The sequence below is a fragment of the Nicotiana sylvestris genome, chromosome 3 (assembly GCF_000393655.2).
Source record: "Nicotiana sylvestris chromosome 3, ASM39365v2, whole genome shotgun sequence".
Classification (NCBI taxonomy): domain Eukaryota; kingdom Viridiplantae; phylum Streptophyta; class Magnoliopsida; order Solanales; family Solanaceae; genus Nicotiana; species Nicotiana sylvestris.
The window spans coordinates 97,588,653-97,614,857 of NC_091059.1; the positions used below are offsets into that span (position 1 = coordinate 97,588,653).

Here is a 26,205-nt window from a genome sequence, read left to right on the forward strand (position 1 = left end):
CAAACTGTCCGACGCTCAGAAATTCATCATGACTTGTGCCTCAAAATCGAGAAACCTTGCATAGGACTGTGTAAATATTGAAGATCCTCTTTTCGATCAGCGGTGCCCTTTGCGGGTTTTCACTAGCAGACCACCCTTATTTCTCTTCTCAACATCACCTTGTAGTGCTCTTTGCGAGTTTTCACTAACAAGACTCTCTCATTTTAATTTTCTACTTAACATCGCCTTACGGTGCCCGTGGGGGTTTTCACCGATAAGACTCTCTCATCTTATCTCTCTCATTTGGTTGTATCAAATCCAAGTAACTGTATCCTCCAATCTTGGACATCTTTACCGATTGATCAGAAGGACTTAAACAGGATTTGGGGTAAAAAGAATTTGGATTAAATTACAACTTTGGAACCTTCCAGGCTAAACCATCACCGAACCATTATAACTTCTGCCCCAGTTTCAACTTGTGGGGGAATTGGGATTTTTATTTTTGTGTGACTTAACCCCAGAGAGAAGTTGCCTACGTATCCTTTCGGAATCAAGTAGAATGCAGTTCATGGAACTTTGTTGGAAATTTTCTTTTGTTTTTCTTCTGTTTTGTTTTCTTTTCTCTTTTTTTTTCTCATTTTTCATTTCATTTTCTTTTTGCCCTTTTCTTCCCTTTTTGTATTTTTCTTTTTCGTCTCTTTTCATTTTTTTCATTTTCATTCATCATATTTTCAATAATAACTTCCAGGTTCCAAAGAGGGTAATCAAAGAATGGGAGCTGGCTCAAAGGGTTTGCAAAGGGTTGAATATTTGGATAGTGATAAAGAAAGCCTTCTTCATCCCAATCGGAGAACGTTATTGCTATATAGAGGATCCAAAATAGTACCTTTTGACTGCATTTGCATTGACAATCGTTTGAGGGACATTTCCTTCGATGTGTTCCAAGTACAACGCAATATTTTGGCAGCGCTCTTGTTGCAATGTATGAACCTTTCCAATATGGAACCAATTTTCCTTCAGCTTTCCAACTCTTTGTTTTATTTCCTTAAACGTATCTTCGTTGTGATCTAATTCTTGATTCATTATTTCGAAGTCTGGCAGCATTTCAGGATTTGGGCATGAAGTTCGCAAGCATGTCATGTTATTGAAATTTGCATTTAACATAACTGAAAAGAGAATAAGAAAAGTGACAAGATTAACAAAAGAGACATTCATGGACAGTGAAATATTAATTTCATTTGATTTTTTTTTTATTTTGATGATTTTTTTTCATTTTAAAAGATAGAAGGGTTAACATCGGAAAGTAAGAAAATAAAGTAAAACATCCTAATCACACCTTGAGATAATATGGATGTAGAAAGGATAACAAGACCGGCTATCGAGACTTCCCTCTAATAGGGAACATCCAGGCTAGGCGACTGGTTTTGGCTTTTCTTCTATCTCGTCGATGGTTGCGATGGCCTTCAGTGCCAGATCAAATTCCTCATTTCACAAATCAGTCTGACTATTGGCCCAGTGTTTGAGCCGGCAACGGATCGTTTGTCAAATCAGGAACCTCTTCGTCCCGAATAACGATTCTTTCAGCTTCGATCAAATCCTCGACTACCTTTTTGAGGGTCCAACAGTCCTCTGTACTATGTACCACTGCTCCAGATTGGTATTCACATCTTGCATCAGCTTGGTGCGAGGGGGACTCAGGGTTTGGTTGATTTGGGGCCACTGGCTGCAGCAGACCTCGCCTGACTAGCTTTTAGAACAAGCCCGAGTTGATTCGCCAATAGGGGTGAACAGATTCCTTTTTAAAGGCTCTCTTGGGCGAGGATTGTACTGGGGAACATTTGATTTGGGATTATATAGAGCTTGGTAAGGATGGGCATTTCTGGGAGGTGGAGCTTGGTTTTGTGTATATTATTGTGGCCACGTGCAAGGTTGCGCGTTCATCACCGCATACCAACAAAACCAACCACATGAATAGAACCTGGATTTGCTCATACCACAACCTTGTTAGTTTTGAGACATTTAACATATAGAAAATCGCACGTTGGGATGCAATGCACCTAACAATCAAACGCTTCTACCATGTGTTTGAACGGTTGCATGTTTCATCCCGGCCTTAACTAACCCTTTCATGATGTACCTCTTTTTTTTTATTTCTACCTCTCTTTAATCACTCTTGATTTTTTTTTTGTTTCTGTCGCTCTTTTATTTTTTGGAACTCTTTTTTCTTTTTTTGTTTTTTTTTCACTCTTTTATTTGTTGTCACCCTCTTTTTTTCTTTTTTCTTTATCTTTTTTTTTCCACTCAATTTTTCTTTCTCTTTTTTTTCAGTTTATTTTTCACTCAAATAATTTTTTGGCTATGGTCGAATCCGATAGGGATTGCCTACGTATCAAGACGTCGCATGAATTAGATCATTACATAGTTCAGGAAGATTGAGAATGGAGTAAATAAGTAAACTCTTTTTATTTATTTTTTTGTTTTTCTTGTTTATTTTTTATAAAACTCAGACCATGAGAGCTTTTAGAAAAAGAAACATGCAATTTTTTTTAATTTCATTTTTTTGTTTTTTCTTTTTTGTTTTTGGAATTTTCGAAAGAAAGGCTTTAGAAGAAGAAAGAAAATATTTTTGAATTTTTTATTATTACTTTTTTTAAAAAAATTTGGAAAAAAACTTCTAGAAAATGTAGAAAATATTTTTTTTTGGAATTGGAATGTTGCCTCTTAATTTTCAAAAGAGGGACTTTTAAGAAAGTATTTTTGATTTCTGAGTTGTTTTTGAATTTACAAAAGTACTTCTAAAGAAAAGCAAAAATATTTTTGGACTTCAATATTTCAATTTTGTATGACATTTACAAAAGAAAAACTTCTAAAGAAAAAAAGAATATTTTTTTGTATTTTTGTTTCTGATTTTTTTTTTTGAATTTTTGGGAAACATACTTCAAAATGAAGGAAACACGTATTTTGGATTTTGATTATGGATTGATTTTCTTTTCCTTATGAAAGAATTCAAAAACAAAAAAACTATTTTTGAGGTGATTTGGGACTTAAGAGCACGATCGGAATGTATTTTGGAGGTTCAGAGTAGATTTAGGCTTGAATTGGCGAAATTGGAATTTCGGCGTTTTCCGGTTGATAGGTTAGATTTTGATATAGGGGTCGGAATGGGATTCCGGAAGTTGGAGTAGGTCCGTTGTGTCATTTTTGACGTATGTGCAAAATTTCAGGTCATTCGGACGAGGTTTGATAGACTTTTTGATCAAAAGCGGAATTTGGAAGTTTTTGAAATTCTTAGGCTTGAATCCGATGTAAATTTGGTGTTTAGATGTTGTTTTGAGCGTTCCGAAGGTTGGAACAAGTTTGAATGAGGTTATGGGATATTTTGGCATATTTGGTTGAGGTCCTGAGGGCCTCGGGTGAGTTTCGGGTGGTTGAACAGATTAATTCATGTTGGAGAAAGTTGTAGAAAATCTGTTGTTGGCGTTGTAGACGTTTGGCCCTATGCGTTCGCGAGTGGGCTCTCACGTTCGCGAAGGGTTAGGATGAGAGGAAGGAGGGTTAGCCTTCACGTTCGCGATGGGGGTCCCTCGTTCGTGAAGGGTTGGGGTTAGTGTGCTTCGTGTTCGCGATGGGTTGAGAAGCTAAGGCTTCGCGTTCAGGGTGTCACGTTCACGGTGAAGGTTTAAGTGGTCAACGGGACTTTTTGCTTCACGAACGCGAGGCGTTGACTGCGTTCGCGAAGAAGGAATGTGAATAGCTTGGCAGAATGTTTAAAAGACCATTTTCGCGATTTTGGGTCTAAGTTTCACCATTGTTGAGCGATTTTGGAGCTTTTTGAGGAGGATTGAAGAGTGAATCAAGGGGAAACACTTGGAGGTAAGATTTATGGACTTAATAATTGATCCTAATGTGATTTATACCTAATTAAACATGAAATTTGTGAAATCTAAAGCCTAAAATTGGAAGTTAGGGCTTGGAAATTGGAGACCTAAATATAGGGATTTGAGGGGTCATTTGTGGTTGGATTTTGGTATTCATGATATGTACGAACTCGGAAGAGTGTAAGGATTCTTGTTTTATAATTTTTATCAGAATTCGAGACATGGGCCCGAGGGTCGAGTTTGGCCAATTTTGAGATTTTTGATGTAAATTGGTTATTTTCGAGTGGACTTTGTTCCCTTAGCATATTTTGATCGTATAAATTTGTTTTTGGATAGATTTGGAGCATCCGGAGGCCGATTCGAGAGGTAAAGGCATCGCGGGCTAGAGTTTGGACCGGATAGAGGTAAGTAATGATAAATGTTGTCCTGGGGGTATGAAACCCCGGATTTCACATCGTTCTGCTGCTTTGAGGTGACGCACATGCTAGATTACGAGCGTGGGATCGTGCACTGTTGGTGATTGTGACTTAGTCCGTCCCGTATGACTGTTAAATTATATATTTGATTGAAAATTGTTTGCTATCACCGTGTTTTGGAAAGTATAATCACGTTTTGGGCTAAATACTATATTTGGGCCTCGTGCCAACTGTTTTGGACCCTTAGGGGATTTTTACTACTATTCCTCACTGCTTTGACTTCATATTTGTACTCAGTCATGTTGTATTCTATTATTTTCATAACTCATCCATATTTACTCCGTTTTTGACATTTTAAATGACATTTTGGCCTGAGTATCATGTTTTACTATTGCCCGAGTGGCTTGAGAGATTTCTGACTGAGTGAGGCCGAGGTCCTATGTTGTGAGGATATTATGGGATCGGGTTGCGCACTGCAGCGGTGTATACTGATTCATGATTATGAGGCTGAGGGCCAGTTTGATTATGCCACGATATGGCTTGATATAGCCCTTGGGCTGTAGGAGCCCCTCCGAAGTCTGCACACCCCAGTGAGCGCGGGTACCCAGTGTGAGATGTGATATTGTCCGAGCGACTCTTGTTGTTTAATGTTATTGCCCGAGGGGCTGATACGAATGATTGTGAGATAGCCCGAGGGGCTGGTTCTGTTGGTATTTTGCCCAAGGGGCTGATTTATGTTTCTATCCTTTTCCCCTTATTTTCATCACTCGTTTGAATTACTCAATTATGTTTTAAAGAGGTTTTTACTGAACTAAGGTGTTTCTACGAGTTTTTACTGTTTTATTGCATAGTTCTGGTTTTATACTATTTTGTTGTAGTATTATTCTGTGTTTTACGTGTTTTCTTATCGCTCAACTGCCTTTACTTTTATTACTTACTAAGTTAGCATACTCACATTACTCCCTGCACCCTGTGTGCAGATCCGGGAGTCTCGAATCATGCTAGCGAGTGTTGATTTTCTTTCCAGCAGGCTTGTTCGGAGTTGACTAGGTAGCTGCTCGCCGTTCGTAGCCTAGTGTTTCTCCTTCCTATCTTTATTTCACTTTGTACTAGCCTTGTATTAGACTATATTGTCTTATCATACTCTTAGACGGATTTTAGATGCTCATGACTGGTGACAACCCGATGTCGGGTTGTGTTTGTTTCCGAACTGTTCTATTGTAATCTATATTTTGGGATTTATAGATTATTAATGACTTAAAATGAATTATTATAACTGTTTAGTTGGTTTGGGGGGTGTCGGCTGGCCTTGTTTCACGATAGACGTCATCACGACCAGGTCTAGTTAGGGTCTTGACAAGTTGGTATCAGAGCCTAGGTTACATAGGTCTCACGAGTCATGAGCATGTTTAGTAGAGTCTCGTGGATCGGTATGGAGACGTCTGTATTTATCCTCGGGAGGCTGCAGAACCTTTAGGAAAACTTCATATTCTTGAAATCTTGTCGTGCGAATCTGTTTTTCCGAGTACTAAACTTTTGTTATTCTATTCTCTCACAGATGGTGAGGACACGTGCTACCGGTCAGGATGGATGACCACCAGTACCACTAGTTGGGGCCAAGACGAGGACGCGGTCGAGGCCGTGGTAGGGGCAGGGGTGTAGCCCGCACAGCAACTAGAGAAGCACATGCAGATACACCAGCCACCCCAGTTCATGATCAGGTCCCAGATGTGGACGCTCCAGCAGCACCAGCTCAGGCAACAGCTATGCCTATTGTGATTCTAGGTTTTTAGGTGGCCCTAGCCCAGATTCTATCAGTATGCACTAGCCTAGCTTAGGCGGTCTCAGTTACTACAGTCGCAGCTACTTCTTAGGCCGGGGGAGGCACTTAGACTCCCGCCGCTCGCACACCTAAGCAGTTCGTGCAGGGACTTCAGACATCGGGGCCACCTCCAGCCTAGCCAGTTACAGTTGTTTAGGACTATGTAGCTCCTGTTATGTTAGAGGACGAGCAGCGCAGGTTAGAGAGGTTTGGTAGAATTCAACCTCCGACCTTCAGTGGTATATAGGGCGAGGATGCCTAGGGTTTCTTGGACAAGTGTCAGAGGATTCTTCGTACAGCGGGTATTCTAGAGTCCAACTGGGTCGCATTTATTTTTTAGTTTTTTGGAGCTGCCTTCACTTGGTGGGAGGCTTATGAGAGGCGTAGGCCTGTTGGTGCAGCACCCCTTAGCTAGCAACAGTTCTCCGTTCTCTTTTTGAGAAGTATGTGCCATAATCTCGTAGAGAGGATCTACGCAGGCAACTCGAGCAGTTGCGGCAAGGAGATATTACTCTGACATAATATGAGATGAGGTTCTCAGAGTTAGTTTGTCATGCTGTTTGGTTGGTTCCTACAAATAGGGAGAGGATCAAGAGGTTCGTTGATGGCCTCACATATCAGCTTCGGATTTGCATGACTAGGGAGAGGGTGTCTAGTGCTACTTTTGAGGATGTTGTTGACATTGCTTACGAGATTGAGTTAGTTCGTTGCTAGAAGCGAGATGAGAGGGAGGCCAAGAGGCCTCGGGGATCTGGTAGTTATGGTGGTGCCCCTTCAAGAGGTCAGTTTCAGCATGGTAGACGCCGTCCATTCGTCATGCTCAATCAGCTCGCCCAGGTTATCATTGGGAATCATCGGGTCATGGTTCTCACAGTTCTCATCAGGGTCATTCATCACTTAGTGCCCTTCCAGCCCAGAGTTCATCTTGTGCTCTATCAGGTCAAGGCTCTTCTTTGCTAGGTGCATCTGCTAGTCATTCCGATGCTAGGGGTTCCCTTTAGTCCCCGTCTCCAGCACCAGGGAGTTGTTATGAGTATGGATAGTTGGGTCACATGTGGAGGCAGCGTCCTCATCGTCTTAGGGGTTCGTCTCAGTAGAGGAGTTAGTCATCGACTTCAGCGCCAGTTACTTCACCACCACCCACCCACCCAGCTAGGGGTGGAGGTCAGTCAGCTAGGGGTTGCCCTAGAGGGGAAGGTCGATCAGGTAGTGGTCAGGCTCGTTTCTATGCACTCCCAGCTAGACCTGATGCTATTGCTTCAGATGTTGTAATTACAGGTATTGTCTCAGTCTGCCATAGAGATGCCTTTGTGTTATTTGATTCCGGTTCTATTTTTTCATATGTGTCATCATATTTTGCGCGTTATTTGGATACACCCCATGAGTCTCTTGTTTCATTTGTTTGTGTATCTACTTCGGTGGGCGATATTATTATTGTAGACCATATGTACTGGTCGTGTATGGTGACTATTAGGGGTTTGGAGACCCGAGTGGACCTGTTATTGCTTTGTATAGTGGACTTTGATATGATATCGGGCATGGGTTGGCTATCTCCATGTCATGCTATTTTGGACTGTCATTCTAATACAGTGACATTAGCTATGCCGGGTGTGCCACAGATTGAGTGGCGAGGTTTGACTGATTTTGTCCCCAGTAGGGTGATTTCGTTCTTGAAGGCCCGGCGGATGGTTGGGAAGGGTTGTCTTTCATACTTAGCCTTTGTGAGGGATGTCGGTGCAGAGACTCCTAGTATTGATTCTATTCCTGTTGTGAGGGATTTTACTGACGTGTTTCTTGTAGACCCGCCGGGCATGCCACCGAATAGGGATATTGATTTTGGTAGTGATCTGGCACCGGGTATTTATCCCATTTCTATTCCACCATATCATATGGCACCAGTAAAGTTGAAGGAGTTGATGGAGCAGCTTCAGGAACTCCTTGATAAGGGGTCCATTCGGCCTAGTATGTCACCTTAGGGTGCGCCTGTTCTATTTTTGAAGAAGAAGGATAGCACGATGAGGATGTGCATTGATTGCAGGCAGTTGAATAAAGCAACAATCAAGAACAAGTATCCTTTGTCTCGTATCGATGATTTGTTTGACCAGCTTCAGGGAGCGAGAGTGTTCTCCAAGATTGATCTTCGTTCAGCTTATCACCAGTTGGAGATCAGGGACTTGGATATTATTAAGACAACTTTCAGGACCCGATATGGTCATTATGAGTTCCTGGTAATGTCTTTTGGGCTGACCAATGCCCTAGCAGCGTTCATCAATTTGATGAACAGCATAGCCTTATCTCGACTCGTTTTTCATAGTTTTCATTGTTGATATTTTGTTGTACTCGCATAGTCAGGAGGAGCACACGGAGCATTTGAGAGTTGTGTTACAGAGATTGAGGGAGGAGAAGCTTTATGCAAAGTTCTCCAAGTGTGAGTTTTAGCTTAGTTTATTGGCTTTCTTGGGGCATGTGGTGTCTAGTGAGGGTATTTAGGTTGATCCGAAGAAGATAGAGGCGGTTCAGAGTTGTCCCAGACCGTCCTAAGCCATAGAGATTCGCAATTTTCTTTGTTTAGAGAGTTATTACCATCGGTTTGTTCAGGGATTTTAATCTATAGCATCACCCTTGACCAAGTTGACTCAAAAAGGTGCTCCATTTAGGTGGTCAGATGAGTGTGAGGAGAGCTTTCAGAAGCTCAAGACTGCCTTGACCACAGCTCCAGTGTTAGTTTTGACATCAGCTTCAGGTTCATATACCGTGTATTGTGATGCTTCGAGAGTTAGTATTGGGTGCGTGTTGATGCAGGTGGGTAGAGTTATTGCTTATGTTTCTCATCAATTGAAGCCCCATGAGAAGAACTACCCTGTTCATGATTTGGAGTTGGCTGCCACTGTTCATGCATTGAAGATTTGGAGGCATTATTTGTATAGTGTGGCTTGTGAGGTGTTTACTGATCATCATAGCCTCCAGCACTTGTTCAAGCAGAAGGATCTCAATTTGAGGCAGGGTAGATGATTGGAGCTGCTAAAGGACTATGATATCACTATTTTGTACCATCCAGGAAGGCTAATGTGGCGGCCAATGCTTTGAGTATGACGGCGATGACTATAGGGAGTTTGGCATATATTCCAGTTGGGTATAGACCTCTTGCAGTTGATGTTCAGGCCTTGGCCAATTGGTTTGTGAGGTTAGATATTTCGGAGCTCAGTCGGGTATTGGCTTGTGTGATTTCTAAGTCTTCTTTATTTGGTCGCATCAAGGAGTGACAGTATGATGATCCTCATTTTCTTGTCCTTAAGGACAAAGTTCATCACGACGATGCCAGAGATGTGACTATTGGTGATGATAGGGTATTGAGGATGCAGGGCTAGATATGCGTGCCCAATGTAGATGGGCTTCAGAGTTGATTCTGGAGGAGGCCCAAAGCTCGCGGTATTCCATTCATCCGAGTACCGCGAAGATGTATCAGGATCTTAGATAGCATTATTGGTGGAGGAAAATGAAGAAGGACATTGTGGGGCTTGTAGCTTAGTGTCTCAATTGTCAGCAAGTGAAGTATGAGCATCAAAGACCGGGTGGCTTGCTTCAGTAGATGGATATTCCAGAGTAGAAGTGGGAGCAGATCACCATGGACTTTGTAGTTGGGCTCCCATGGACTTTGAAGAAGTTCGATGCTATTTGGGTGATTGTGGATCGGCTAACCAATTCTGCGTACTTCATTCCTATGTGTACTACCTATTCTTCAAAGCGGTTGGCAGAGATATATATCCAGGAGATTGTTCATTTGCATGGTGTCCCAGTTTTCATCATTTCAGATAGAGGTACTCAGTTTACTTCACAGTTTTGGAGGTCTGTGCAGCGAGAGTTGGGTACTCACGTTGAATTAAGACAACTTTTCACCCTCAAACGGACGGGCAGTCTGAGCACACTATTCAGATATTGGAGGACATCTCGTGCGCTTATGTCATTGATTTTGGAGGGTCATGGGATCAATTTCTACTGCTCACAGAGTTTTCTTATTATAATAGTTATCAGTCGAGTATTCAAATGGCTCCATATGAAGCTTTGTTTGGGAGGTGGTGTAGATCTCCGGTCGGTTGGTTTGAGATGGGTGAGGTTAGACTATTGGGTATAGACTTAGTGCAGGATGCTTTAGACAACTTGAAGGTGATTAAGGAGAGACTTCGTACAGCGCAGTCCAGACAAAAGAGTTATGCTAATAGGAAGGTTCGGGATGTGTCCTATATGGTTGGTGAGAAGGTTCTATTGAAGGTTTCGCCCATGAAGGGTGTTATGAGATTTAGGAAGAAGGGTATATTTAGCCCTCGTTTCATTGGGCTTTTTAAGGTGCTTCGGAGGATTGGGGAGGTGTATTATGAGCTTGCTTTGCCACCCAGCTTATCGAGTGTGCATCCGTTATTTTATGTTTCTATGATCCGAAAGTATATTGGTGATCTGTATCATGTTTACGATTTCAACACGGTTCAGTTAGATGATGATTTGACTTATGATGTGGAGCCAGTAGCTATTTTGGAGCGTCAAGTTCGAAAGTTGAGTTCAAAGGATAAAGCTTCAATGAAAGTGTAGTGGAGAGGTCGGCCCATGGAGGAGGCTACCTGGGAGACCGAGCGGGAGATGAAGAGTAGATATCCTCACCTATTTGAGGCTTCAGGTATGTTTCTTGACTCGTTCGAGGACGAACATTTGTTTAAGAGGGGGAGAATGTAATGACTTGGCCGATCATTTCATGAGTTACCGCTCCGTTTCCCCCATTTCTGCTTCTTATTGTCTCGTTTAGTTGTATTATGTGTTATCGGGTTTGTTGGTTTGGGTTCGGAGAGGTTTTGGTAAGGTTTGAGACACTTAGTCTCTCTTGAATAAGCTTGAGTTGGAAAAATCAATCGGATGTTGACTTGTGTGGAAAAAAGGCTCAGATGTGAATTCTGATGGTTCGAATAGCTTTGGGAGGTTATTTGGGACTTAGGAGCGTGATCGGAATGTGTTTTGGAGGTTCGGAGTAGATTTAGGCTTGAATTGGCGAAATTGGAATTTTGGCGTTTTCTGGTTGATTGGTGAGATTTTGATATATGGGTCGGAATGAGATTCCGGAAGTTTGAGTTGGTCCATGTGTCATTTTTGACATGGGTGCCAAGTTTCAGGTCATTCGGACGAGGTTTGATAGACTTTTTGATTGAAATCGGAATTTGGAAGTTTTTGGAATTCTTAGGCTTGAATCTAATGTCAATTTGTTGTTTTGATGTTGTTTTGAGCATTCTGAAGGTTGGAACAAGTTTAAATGAGGTTATGGGATATGTTGGCATGTTTGGTTGAGGTCCCGAGGGCCTCGGGTGAGTTTCGGGTGGTTGAACGGATCAATTCATGTTGGAGAAAGTTGTAGAAAATCTGTTGTTGGTATTGCAGACGTTTGGCCTTCGCTTTCGCGAGTGGGCTCTCGCATTCGGGAAGGGTTAGGATGAGAGGCAGGAATTTTGGCCTTCGTGTTTGCGATGGGTGTCCCGCGTTCACGAAGGTTTGGGGTCGGTGTGCTCCGCATTCGCGAGCTGGTAGTCGCGTTCGCGATAGGTTGAGAAGCTATGGCTTCGCGTTCACGTTCAGGATGACGCATTCATGAGAAAGGATTAAGTAGTAAACGGGACTTTATGCTTCGTGAACGCGAGGTATTGACCGCGTTCACGAAGAAGGAATGTGAATAGCTGGGCAGAATGTTTAAAACACCATTTCCGCGATTTTGGGTCTAAGTTTCACCATTGTTGAACGATTTTGGAGCTTTTTGAGGAGGATTGAAGAGGAAATCAAGGGGAAACACTTGGAGGTAAGATTTATGGACTTAATACTCGATCCTAATGTGATTTCTACCTAATTAAACATGAATTTTGCGGAATCTAAAACCTAAAATTTGAAGTTAGGGCTTGGAAATTGGAGACCTAAATATAGGGATTTGAGGGGTCATTTGTGGTCGGATTTGGGTATTCTTGATATGTATGAACTCGGGAGATTGTAATGACTCTTGTTTTGTGATTTTTATTGGAATCCGAGATGTGGGTCCGAGGGTCGGGTTTGGCCAATTTTGGGATTTTTGATGTAAATTGGTTATTTTCGAGTGGGCTTTGTTCCCTTAGAATATTTTGATTGTATAAATCTATTTTTGGATAGATTTGGAGCATTTGGAGGCCGATTCGAGATGCAAAGGCATTGTGGGCTAGAGTTTGGATCGAATAGAGGTCAGTAACGATTGTAAATGATGTCCTGAGGGTATGAAACCTCGAATTCCACATCATTGTGCTACTTTGAGGTGATGCACACGCTAGATGACAAGCGCGAGGTTGTGCACTGTTGGGGATTGTGACTTAGTCCGTCCCACGTGACTGTTAAACCGTGTATTTGGTTGAAATTTGTTTGCTATCACCGTGTTTTGGAAAGTATAATCATATTTTGGGCTAAATACTATATTTGGGCCTCGTGCCAACTATTTTGGACCCTTAAGGGATTTTTACTACTATTCCTCACTGCTTTGACTTCATATTTGTACTCAGTCATGCTGTATTCTACTATTTTCATAACTCAGCCATATTTACTCCGTTTTTGACATTTTAAATGACATTTTGGGCTGAGTATCATGTTTTAATTTTGCCCGAGTGGCTTGAGAGATTTCTGACTGACTGAGGCCGAGGTCCTATGTTGTGAGGATATTATGGGATCGGGTTGCGCACTGCAGCAGTGTGTACTGATTCATGATTATGAGGCTGAGGGCCAGTTCGATTATGCCACGATATGGCTTGATATAGCCCTTGGGCTGTAGGAGCCCCTCCGAAGTCTGCACACCCCTGTGAGCGCGGGTACCCAGTGTGAGATGTGATATTGTCCGAGCGACTCTTGTTGTTTCATGTTATTGCCCGAGGGGCTGATACGAATGATTGTGAGATAGCCCGAGGGGCTGGTTCTGTTGGTATTTTGCCCAAGGGGCTGATTTATGTTTCTATCCTTTTCCCCTTATTTTCATCACTCGTTTGAATTACTCAATTATGTTTTAAAGAGGTTTTTACTGAACTAAGGTGTTTCTACGAGTTTTTACTGTTTTATTGCATAGTTCTGGTTTTATACTATTTTGTTGTAGTATTATTCTGTGTTTTACGTGTTTTCTTATCGCTCAACTGCCTTTACTTTTATTACTTACTAAGTTAGCATACTCACATTACTCCCTGCACCCTGTGTGCAGATCCGGGAGTCTCGAATCATGCTAGCGAGTGTTGATTTTCTTTCCAGCAGGCTTGTTCGGAGTTGACTAGGTAGCTGCTCGGCATTCGCAGCCCAGTTGTCACGACCCCCAGTTCGCCCTACATGAACCATCATGACAGCACCTAGTCTCTACGACTAGGTAAGCCTAAAATGCGGAAGAAAATAATTTAAAACAAAAATAGAGTAATAAAACAGCATTTAAAAGTATCGCTCTACATACACAATATTTACTCTTAAAACCAATACATTTTCCCAAAACCCGGAAACCCATGAATCATAAGCTAAGAGATACATAAGAAGCTCTAACTCCAGAAATGTCTAACAAGAAAGAAAATATAGAAGGGCAATGTTTAACTGCTAGAATAGAAAGGGACTTCTTGGTCTGCGGACGCGGCAGATGTACCTCGAAGTCTCTAAAGTAGTCGCCTCCTCAAGGATGGTAGGCCTAAGTAGCGGTACCTGGATCTGCACATGAAAACATGCGCAGAAGGGGCATGAGTACACCACAGCAGTACTCAGTAAGTGCCAAGCCTAACCTCGGTTGGGTAGTGACGAGTAAGGTCAGGTCCCTACTAGATTAAATAAATATAAAAATGACAGGATAAGATAAGCAGTACAATTGAGAATCTACAGTAAGAATCTATACATGATAATAAGAGTACAATAACGGAAACAGAGATGAAGGCGCAAGGAAGTATCACTCATAACAAGGATGATAACCAGGGATCTCTTGGTATCCCGAGGATCTCTTGGTATCCTCAATATATTCTAGAGATCTCTCGGTATCCCGAGGATCTCTTGGTATCCTCAATATACGTGCCAAGGATCTCTTGGTATCCCTCACCTCATTTCAGATCATAAATACGTACATGGGATCTCCCGGGATGTCGTCCCGTAGTCCCAAAATAGAATCACATAGCAGCAACACAAGAATACTCAATTAAGCTAAATTTCGTACCAAGTAAACAGTTAATTCTAGCCTAACATGCTTCACGTAATGTAATTAAGGTAGTTTAAGCAAATAGGAAATTAAGTCAACTAAACATGCTTTTCTAAACTAGCAACAGGCTAAATTCGCAAGTAGAATAAAACAGGAAAAAGAACTCAATTGAAATATTTAGGAAAAACCGGATTTTCAACAATTAGCTCAAGTAGCACACCTCACCTCACGTACAAGGAATTTCAATTATCAAATATATCATATCCTAAGGGGAAGGTCCCCCACACAAGATTAGACAAGCCACTTACCTCGAACCAGCTCAAATCACCCCGAAAACATGCTTTTGCCACGAGTACTCGACTCCAAATGGCCCAAATCTATTCAATTCAATTGTATAATGTAAATAACACTTCAAGTAACTGATTCTACAATTAAATTCTAAGTTAATACGCGAAATTAGGTAAAATGACCAAAACGCCCCTCGGGCCCACATCTCAGAATCGGGTAAAATTTGTAGTTTCAAAATCCTCAAACTCTCACGAGTATAACCATACCAAAATAATCCAAATCCGACGTCAAATTCCCAATCAAAACTCATTTTTTTGGTCTAAGAACTTTTCCCCAATTTTCATACGAATTTCGAAATTAAATGATGAATTCATGTTTAGATTAATGAGTTACAAGCAAAAAGGAGTCTAGAATCGTTACCCAATCAATATCTCAGAAAATCCCTCAAAATCTCGCTCAAATCCGAGCTCCCAAGCTTAAGTTTTGATAAAAATGGTTAAACTCTAGATTTTGAAATCTTATATCTTCCCAGGTAATTCGTTCTTCGCGAACGCGGTCAAACCCTCGCGTTCGTGAAGCACAAAATGACTTCGACCATTTTTCCTCTTACGCGATCACGGCCAATACCTCACGAACGCGATGCTTTGCACAGGTAGGCCTTCGCGATCGCGTTCCACCAATCACGAACGCAATACATTAAATCTACTGAAACTCAGCCGCTTATTTTCTTCTATGCGAACGCGACACCACCCACGCGAACGCGATGTACAACACTTAGCCCTTTGCGAATGCGGTGCCTTCCTCGCAAACGCGAAGGCTTAATTTTTACCTTCCTCAATTGACTCTTCACGAACGCGAGGGCCCACTCGCGAATGCGAAGAGTAAAATTCCTCTGCAACAGCTGAACAAAATCTGCAACTTTTTTACAACTTAAAATGATCCGTTGAGCATCCGAAACACACCCGAGGCCCCCGGCACCTCAACCAAACATACAAACATATCCTATAACCTCATTAGAACTTGTTCCAACCCTCGGAATGTACAAAACAATATCAAAACACCTATTTCTCATCGGATTAAAGTTTAAGAATTCCAAAAACTCTAAAAATACGCTTTCGATCAAAAAGTCTATTAAACCTCGTCCGAATGACCTGAAATTTTGCACACACAACACATTCAATTCTACGGAGCTACTCCAACTTTTGAAATTCCATTTCGACCCTCGGATCAAAATCTCGCTATCGAACCAAAAACTTCAAAAATTCAACTTTCGACATTTCAAGCCTAAATTAGCTACGGACCTCCAAAATACAATCTGAACACGCTCCTAACCCCGAAATCACTCAACGGAGCTAACAGAACCATCGGATTTCCATTCTGAGGTTGTCATCATACTGTTCCGACTATGGACAACTCTTCGAAACTCAAAATCGAACATCCTGGCAAATCAAAATAACATAAATAAACTTGGGGAAAGCAGTTAATAGGGGATCGGGGCGTAAATTCTTAAGACGACCGGCCGGGTCGTCACATCCTCCTACACATAAACATTCGTTCGTCATCGAACGATCATAAAGACATACCTGAAGTAGTAAAAAGATAATGGTAACAGTTGTGCATATCCTGCTCGGTCTCCCAGGTCACCTCCTCGACCGGCTGGCCCTGCCACTGAACTTTCACGAATGCAGTGTTCTTTGACCTTAGCTTTCTAACATGCCTATCCAATATTGCCACCGGATCCTTAACATAAGATAGATCCTTGTCCAACTGGACTGAACTGAAATCCAACACGTGCGATGGATCACCGTGATACCTCCGGAGCATCAAAACATGGAATACCGGATGAACTCCGGCCAAGTTGGGAGGTAAGGCAAGCTCATAAGCAACCTCCCCAACACGCCTCAATATCTCAAAAGGGCCAATAAATCTCGAAATCAACTTTCCTTTCTTCCTGAATCTCATAACGCCCTTCATAAGCGAAACCCGGAGCAGAACCCACTCTCCATCCATATAGGAAACATCATGAACCTTCCGGTCCGCGTAACTTTTCTGTCTGGATTGGGCTGTACGGAGTCTATCCTGAATCACCTTAACCTTCTCCAAAACATCCTAAACCAGGTTTATGCCCAACAATCTAGCCTCACCCGGCTCAAACCAACCCACTGGGGATCTACACCGTCTCCCATATAAAGCCTCATACAGTGTCATCTGAATGCTGGACTGATAGTTGTTGTTGTAAGCAAACTCTGCCAATGGCAAGAACTGATCCCAAGACCTCCAAACTCAATCACACACACACATGGAGCATATCCTCAAGAATCTGAATAGTACGCTCAGACTGCCCGTCCGTCTGAGGGTGAAGTGTTGTACTCAACTCCACCCGAGTACCCAACTCATGTTGAACGTCCCTCTAGAACCGTGATGTGAACTGAGTGCCTCTATCTTAAATGATGGACACTGAAATACCATGCAGACGAACAATCTCCCGGATATAAATCTCCACCAACCGCTCCGAGGAATAAGTATTACACACAAGAATGAAATGAGCGGACTTGGTCAGCCGATCCACAATCACCCAAATAGCATCGAACTTTCTCAAAGTCCGTGGGAGCCCAACTACAAAGTCCATGGTGATCCGCATCCACTTCCACTCCGGAATCTCTATCTGCTGAAGCAACCCACCCGGTCTCTGTTGCTCATACTTCACATGCTGACAGTTGAGGCACCGAGCTACAAATCCAAATATATATCCGCCTCCACTAGTAGTGCTGTCTCAAATCCTGATACATCTTTGCGGCACCCGAATGGATGGAATACCGCGAACTATGGGCCTCCTCTTAAATCAACTCTCGAAGCCCATCAACATTGGGTACACAAATCCGACCATGCATCCTCAATACCCCATTATCACCAATAGTCACATCTCTGGCATCACCGTGCTAAACCTTGTCCTTGAGGACAAGCAAATGAGGGTCATCATAATGTCGCTCCCTGATACGATAAAATAAGGAAGACCGAGAAACCACGCAAGCTAGAACCTGACTGGGCTCCGAAAGATCCAATCTCATAAATTGGCTGGCTAAGGCCTGAACATCCATCGCCATAGGTCTCTCCGATGCTGGTAAATAAGCCAAACTCCCCAAACTCTCTGCCCGGTGACTCAAAGCGTCGGCTAACACATTGGCCTTGCCCGGATGATACAAAATAGTGATCATAGTCCTTTAGCAACTCTAACTACCTCCTCTGGCGCAAATTTAGATCATTTTGCTTGAACAGGTGCTGCAAGCTCCGATGGTCGGTGTAAATCTCACAAGGCACACCGTATAAGTAATGGCACCAAATCTTCAAGGTGTGAACAATGGTAGCTAACTCAAGGTCGTGAACAGGGTAGTTCTTCTCATGTATCTTCAAATGTCTGGACGCGTAGGCAATCACCCTACCGTCTTGCATCAACACCGCTCCGAGGCCAACCCTCGAGGCATCACAATAGACCATATAAGACCCCGAACCTGTAGGCAGTAACAAAATTAGGGTTGTGGTCAAAGCTGTCTTGAGCTTCTGAAAGCTCGCCTCACACTCTCCCGTCCATTGGAATAGAGCACCCCTCTGGGTCAACCTGGTCATAGGGGCTGCAATCGATGAAAACCCCTCCACAAAACGATGGTAGTAACCCGCCAAACCAAGGAAACTATGGATCTCTGTAGCTGAGGATGGTCTGGGCCAACTATACCCGGCCTCTATTTTCTTCGGATCCACCTAAATGCCCTCACTCGATACCACATGGCCTAAGAATGCCACTGAATCCAACCAAAACTCACATTTCGAGAACTTCGCATATAACTTCTTCTCTCTCAGAGTCTGAAGCATAGTCCTCAGGTGCTGCTCATGATCTTCCCGACTCCGGGAATACACCAGAATATCATCAATAAAGACAATGACGAACGAGTCAAGATACGGCCGGAACACACTGTGCATCAAATGCATAAAGGTTGCTGGGGTATTGGTCAGCCCAAATGACATAACAAGGAACTCATAATGACCATACCGAGTCCTGAAAGCAGTCTTCGGATATCTGGCTCCCGAATCTTCAACTGATGGTAACCTGAGCGCAAATCAATCTTAGAAAATGCCTGTGCGCCCTAATGCTGGTCAAACAGATCATCAATACGAGGCAAAGGATAACGGTTCTTCTCTGTAACCTTGTTTAACTAGCGATAATCAATACACATACGCATAGAACCATCCTTTTTCTTCACAAACAAGATAGGAGCACCCCCAAGGCGATACACTAGGCCGACTATAACCCTTATCAAGCAATTTCTATAACTAATCATTCAACTCCTTCAATTTAGGAGGAGCCATACAATACGGAAGAATAGAAATGGGCTGAGTTCCCGGCAATAGATTAATGCCAAAATCAATATCTCTATCAGGCGGCATGCCCGGAAGGTCAACTGGAAACACATAGGGAAAATCTCGTACTACTGGGACTGAATCAACTGAAGGGGTATCAATATTGACATCTTTCACATAATCTAAATACGTGTTACACCCCTTCTCAACCATACGCTGAGTTTTAAGAAAAGAAATGACTCTACTAGGAGTGTGATCTAAAGTACCCCTCCACTCAACACGCAGTATATCTAGCATAGGCAGCGTCACGGTTTTAGCGTGATAGTCAAGAATAGCATGATGGGGCGACAACCAGTCCATGCCCAAGATAATATCAAAATCAACCATGCTGAGTAACAATAGATCAGCTCTGGTCTCAAAATCACTAAGAGCAACCAAACATGACCGAATCCACAATAAGAGAATCTCCCACAAGAGTAGAAACATAAACAGAGGAACTCAAAGAATCCCAAGGTACACCCAAATACGAAGTAAAATAAGAAGACACATAAGAGCAAGTAGAGCCTGGATCGAATAGAACTGATGCATCTCTGTAGCAAACCAATATAATACCTGTGATGACAGAATCGGATGCAACAGCCTCGGTACGGGCAGGAAGGGCATAGTATCTGGCCTGGCCTCCCCCTCTAGGGCGAACTCTACCTCCCCAGCCTCCACCTCTAGTTAGTGAGCAGGTGGGGTAGCAACTGGAGCTGTAATCATAGCCTGAGAACTCTGCGGGACACGCTGTGGCTGAGATGTCTATGGAGGTGCACTTCTCCCAAGTCTAGGGCAATCCCTCACCAGGTGGAGTGTGTCACCACACTCAAAACAAACTCTGGGAGGACGTGGTGGCTGTGACTGGCTCGAGCCAGGTCTACTGGACTGACCTCTGAAAGCACCCCGCGCAGGAGGCGCGCTAGAAACCGAAGGTGCATAATAAGGCTCATGTGGCCTAGGAGGAGTTGGAACACTACTGGCTGCTGGAAGAGCTAAATGAATAGGACGACTCATATAACCCCTACCATGACGACCTGCAGCTGGGGTACGGGCACCAGAGAAATGGCCCAACTCTCGAGACCTCTTAGCCTCCCTCTCCTCTCTCTCCCTAGCATGCATACCATCAATCCTCCTAGCAATGCTCACCACCTGCTGATAAGAAATATCCATCTCCCACTCACGAGCCATGCTAGACCTGATGCTGGGAATAAGGCCCTCAATAAACCGGCAAACTCTCTCGCGAACAGTAGAAACCAAGGCTGGTGCATGCCTAGCCAAACTAGTGTAACGGACAGCATACTCTGAGACAGTCATAGCACCCTGGCGCAAATGCTCAAACTCTGCACGCCAAGCGTCCCTGAGTCTCTGAGGAACATACTCTCTCAGGAACAGATCTGAAAACTGAGTCCTAGTCAGTGAAGCAGCCTCATCCAGATTGTCCAACTCATAGGTGCGCCACCACTCATATGCAGCTCCTCGAAGCTGGAAGGTAGTGAAGGAAACCCCACTCGATCCTGATATACCCATGGTACGGAGAATGCGGTAGCTCTCATCTAGAAATCCCAGAGCATCCTCCGATGCTAGACCACTAAATACAGGAGGCTTGTACTTCTTGAACCTCTCATGCCTCAGCTGCTCCTCCTCGGAAGCCGCTGCCCTGTCCTCGGGCTGAACTGGCACTGCAAGTGGTACAAGAATAATCTCAGGGACCTGCTCAACATGAACTCGCTGCTCAAGAGTGCGGGCGGTGGGAGTCTATGCTCTTCTCCGGCCTAAGATGTAGCTGCAGCAAGGGGAAGCAACCCTGCTTGAGCCAGAGTGGTGTACATGCTCATGAACTGTGCCAAAGTCTCCTGAAGGGCTGGAGTAGTGGTAGCAGTAGGCGTGTCAGGCGCCTGGACTTCGGCTGGAACTATTGGAGGTACTTCGGCAGTAGCTCGCGCAGGTGCTCTAGCTGCACCATGTGCGCATCCTCGGCCTCAACCCCGGCCCTGACTTCTGACGACTGTAGTAGGAGGCACGGGTGCCTGATCATCTCGGGTAGCATGTGTCCTCACCATCTGTGAGAGAAAAGAAGACAGAAGTTTAGAATTGTGATGTCAAAATATCGCATGACAAGGAAATCAAATGAAGTGGAATTTTCCTAACAGTTACATAGCCTCTCGTAGATAAGTACAGACATCTCCGTAACGATCAGCAAGACTCTAATAAACTGGCTTGTGATCCATGACTCCTATAAACCTAGAGCTCTGATACAAACTTGTCACGACCCCTGGTTTGTCCTCCGTGAACTATCATGACGGCACCTAGTCTTTACGACTAGGTAAGCCTAAAATGCGGAAGATAAACAAAATTTGCGAAAGAAAACAATTTAAAACAGAAATAGAGTAATAAAACAGCATTTAAAAGTGTCGCTCGACATACACAATATTTACTCTTAAAACCAATACATTTTCCCAAAACCCGGAAACCCATGAATCACAAGCTAAGAGATACATAAGAAGCTCTAACTCCAGAAATGTCTAACAAGAAAGAAAATATAGAAGGACAATGTTTAACAGCTAGAATAAAAAGGGACTTCTCGGTCTGCGGACATGGCAGATATGCCTTGAAGTCTCTAGAGCAGTCGCCTCCTCAAGGATGGTAGGCCTGAGTAGCGGTACCTGGATCTGCACATGAAAAACATGCGCAGAAGGGGCCTGAGTACACCACAGAGGTACTCAGTAAGTGCCAAGTCTAACCTCAGTTGGGTAGTGACGAGGGAGGTCAGGGCCCTACTAAGATTAAATAAATATAAAGATGACAGGATAAGATAAGCAGTACAATTGAGAATCTACATTAAGAATTTATACATGATAATAAGAGTACAATAACGGAACCAGAGATGAAGGCAAACCACAAGGAAGTACCACTCATAACAAGTATGATAACCGGGGATCTCTTGGTATCCCGAGGATCTCTTGGTATCCTCAATATATGCTAGGGATATCTTGGTATCCCGGGGATCTCTTGGCATCCTCAATATATGCTAGGGATATCTCCATATCCCGGGGATCTCTTGGCATCCTCAATATATGCTAGGGATATCTCCATATCCCGAGGATCACTTGGTATCCCGTTCCTCAGTTCATATCATAAATACGTACAGGGGATCTCACGGGATGTCGTCCCGTAGTCCCAAAGTAAAAACCCACAGCAACAACACAAGAATACCCAATTAAGCTAAATTTCGTACCAAGTAAACAGTTAATTCTAGCCTAACATGCTTCACGTAATGTAATTAAGGCAGTCTAAGCAAATAGGAAATTAAGTCAACTAAACATGCTTTTCTAAACTAGCAACAGTCTAAATTCACAAGTAGTGAAATACTTAAGGAAAAACCGGATTTTCAACGATTAGCTCAAGTACGCGCTCATCACCTCACGTACAAGGCATTTCAATTATCAAATATATCATATCCTAAGGGGAAGGTCCCCCACACAAGATTAGACAAGCCACTTACCTCGAACCAGCTCAAATCAACCCGAAACCACGCTTTTGCCACGAGTACTCGACTCCAAATGGCCCAAATCTATTCAATTCAATTGTATAATGTAAATAACACTTCAAGTAACTGATTCTACAATTAAATTCTAAGCTAATACGCAAAATTAGGTAAAATGACCAAAATACCCCTTGGGCCCACATCTCGGAATCGAGTAAAATTTATAGTTTCAGAATCCTCAAACTCTCACGAATCTAACCATAACAAAATTATCCAAATCCGATGTCAAATCCCCAATCAAAACACAATTTCTTGGTCTAAGAAATTTTCCCTAATTTTCATACAAATTTCGAAATTAAAGGATGAATTCATATTTAGATTAATGGGTTACAAGCAAAAAGGAGTCTAGAATCATTACCCAATCGATATCTCTGAAAAACCCTCAAAATCTCGCTCAAATCCGAGCTCCCAAGCTTAAGTTTTTATAAAAATGGCTAAACCCTCGATTTTGAAATCTTATATCTGCCCAGGTAATTCCTTCTTCATGAACGTGATCGAACCCTCGCTTCGCGAAGCACAAAATGACTTTGACCATTTTTTCTCTTACGCGATCGCGGCCAATACCTCGCAAACGCGATGCTTTGCATAGGCAGGCCTTCGCGATCGCATTCCACCTATCGCGAATGCGATGCATTAAATCTACTGAAACTCAGCCGCTCATTTTCTTCTATGCGAACGCGACACCACCCACGCGAATGCGATGTACAAATACTTAGCCCTTCGCGAACGAGGTGCCTTCCTCGCGAACGTGAAGGCTTAATTTTCACCTTCCTCAAATGACTCTTCACGAACGCGAGGGCCCACTTGCGAATGCGAAGAGTAAAATTCCTCTGCCACTTTTTTACAACTTAAAATGATCCGTTGAGCATCCGAAACACACCCAAGGCCCCCGGGACCTCAACCAAACATACCAACATATCCTATAACCTCATTCGAACTTGTTCCAACCTTCGGAACGCACAAAACAACATCAAAACACCTATTTCTCATCGGATTCAAGTCTAAGAATTCCAAAACCTCTAAAAATACGCTTTCGATCAAAAAGTCTATCAAACCTCGTCCGAATGACCTGAAATTTTGCACACACGCCACATTCAACACTACGGAGCTACTCCAACTTCCGAAATTCCATTTCAACCCTCGGATAAAAATCTCGCTATCGAACCGGAAACTTCAAAAATTTATCTTTCGGCATTTCAAGCCTAAATTAGCTACGGACCTCCAAAACACAATCCGAACACACTCCTAACCCCGAAATCACTCTTCGGAGCTGACGGAACCATCGAATTTTCATTCCGAGGCCGTCTTCACACTGTTTCGACTACGACCAACTTTCCAACACTTAAGCTCTCATTTAGGGACTAAGTGTCCCTAAACTCTCCGAACCGAACATCCTGGCAAATCAAAATAGCAGAAATAAACTTGGGGAAAGCTGTTAATAGGGGATCGGGGCGTAAATTCTTAAGTCGACCGGCTGGGTCGTCACACCAGTGCTTCTCCTTCCTATCTCTATTTACACTTGTATTAGACTACTCTTAGATGGATTTTAGATGCTCATGACTAGTGACACCCCGATGTCGGACTGTGTTTGTTTCCGCACTATTCTATTCTACTCTATATTTTGGGATTTATAGCTTAGTAATTACTTAAAATGAATTATAATAACTGTTTAGTTGGTTTGGGGGTTTGTGTCGGCTGGCCTTGTTTCACGATAGGCGCCATCATGACTTGGTCCGGTTAGGGTCGTGACAAATTGTGTTAACCCGGAAGAAGGTGTTAGGCACTTCCGAGTTCCGTGGTTTTAGCATGGTCGCTCAACTATTAATATTTAGCCTAATTATCTGATTTATTACATGTTTAATACCTATTGTGCTTTCTTAAAACTTTATAACCGCTTTTATTTATTTATGGAGTTGTTCTAGAACATGTCACGATTGTCGTACACTTATCGTTTTGGTACATATTGCAAACTGCGTCACGGGAACCGTACTCACGATCTACAATATATTTATTTTTATTAGAAGTTATGGTCGGGTCAAATAAAATACATACCCGAATTGGAAAATTACGTATCATAACTATGCTACGGGAACCGTACCTATAATCACGATGATTTATTAAACATAAATAAAAAAATAAAATTCACTAAGTAGAGCTTAAATTTTTAATACGTAGTGTGAAGGAAAGTTAGAAATATTTTAAGGTGAGGAGGCAGTGCAACTACTTTTGCATCACAGGTTTAAGAATTCCAAATTTGAGCACATATAAAATATCTAGCTCCAACGGAAGAAAATCAAATAACAATTCTTCCTCATTTAAGAACAAAAGTTCTAGTGATATGTAGTTTTATCAATGTATTCAATGAAATCACGTTTCTGCATTAAAACGTTCAACTTCTCCCATTGATTTGGCATTAGGAACAAGAGAAACCAAGGGGAAAAGAGGAGCAGCAGCAGTATTATCTACATAAGCCTCATCATCGTCAAGTTCAGATTTAAATTATTTTAAGCTAGCTTAACACGATTCCTAACTCAAACTTCAAAAACAATTTTAGATATTATATCCAGGCAATGATTTTCAAAATCAGAATTGACTTTAAATTGACCAAATTCAGTTGCTTAGCATTCATAAATCTATCACTTATAACATTCAAACATGCTAACATATAGATTCTCACGAATAGGAATTTGAACTAAATTTTATTTCATTCATACACAAGTAAAAACACAAAAGAAACTCAGGGGTATATGTGTACCTAGTTTAGAAGCAGGAACAAGAGCTCGGATAGCAGCAAAATAAAGGGAGATCTGCAAATTATAGCTTAGCAAAACAAAATCAATGAAACACAGCATCAGCTTCTGAGATCACAATCAAAACTCGAACACCCAGGAATTGGAGAGATAAAGCATCGGTAATCAGCATAGGCTTTGAAACTCCCTGTTTTTCTTCTAATTTTGAAACCTTTTGTGTGTTTTCAACCTTCAAAATCTTTCAGAACTCTCAATTTTCTTCTTGCTTTTCATCTTGCTTTTCATTTGTCGCTGAATGCGTTTGTATGTGTGTGCTCTGTTCTATTGAGAGAGAGATGGGGAAGAATATAGAGGGGAAAACGACGCTAATGAGTGAGAGGGGGAAGGGTTCTAGGGTTTCTAATTTTGGGAAGGGTTCCTCTGATTGTTATGATGATATTAGGATTTTTTCACAAAGTATCATCTTTTAGTCCTAATTAGCCATTAATAGAAACATTTTGCTATATTACGTCCTATAGATATCTTTTATGCAATTCTATAATGTATTTAAGGTAGTGTATTTAATAATACAACAAAAATTAGCGGCGTACAAAAAGGAAATCCAGCTAATCCTGATATGTATTTACTTGTATTCAAACGTATGTAGCGCTAAATACGTAACGTACCTGCGCAATATCTGGGTCGACGAAGATGTTAAAAATGGAAGGAAATCAAATCAATTCTGATTTCCCTAATTTTACTCAACAAACTTAAAAGTTATCCCATCAATCTGTATTCTTCTCAAAGTCAGAAATACATAAACGTGAAAGAAGCAAAGAAACAGAGCAACTTGCTTCTATTTGTGCGATTTTCTTCTCCTCCTTATCGATTGATACAATTATATACAAAAGAAGGTATAACTCTACTATATATATGGAAAGCTTGACAGTTTTGTTGCGTCAT

The 26,205-nt window shown here is 42.3% G+C and overlaps 1 protein-coding gene across 6 annotated transcripts; it reads right to left on the bottom strand.

The window, feature by feature from the left end:
- Window positions 1-1,064: 1,064 nt before the first annotated feature.
- LOC138888741 (uncharacterized) lies at window positions 1,065-25,672 on the bottom strand. 6 transcript variants are annotated; one of them, XR_011406108.1, is made up of 5 exons: window positions 25,269-25,672; window positions 22,472-22,540; window positions 19,543-21,029; window positions 14,598-14,666; window positions 13,571-13,814 (listed from the first exon to the last, which is right to left on the bottom strand). XR_011406108.1 is itself a non-coding variant. In XM_070170903.1 (3 exons), exon 3 carries the CDS (start codon window positions 20,494-20,496, stop codon window positions 19,732-19,734), a length of 765 nt encoding a protein of 254 aa, XP_070027004.1. In that variant the 5' UTR covers window positions 20,497-21,029; window positions 22,472-22,540; window positions 25,269-25,672; the 3' UTR covers window positions 19,153-19,731. The 6 variants fall into 6 exon arrangements, 1 of the variants encoding a protein (XP_070027004.1); XR_011406110.1 differs by lacking the exons at window positions 13,571-13,814; window positions 14,598-14,666 and adding an exon at window positions 1,065-1,145; XR_011406109.1 differs by lacking the exon at window positions 14,598-14,666.
- Between the last annotated feature and the right edge of the window lie 533 nt (window positions 25,673-26,205).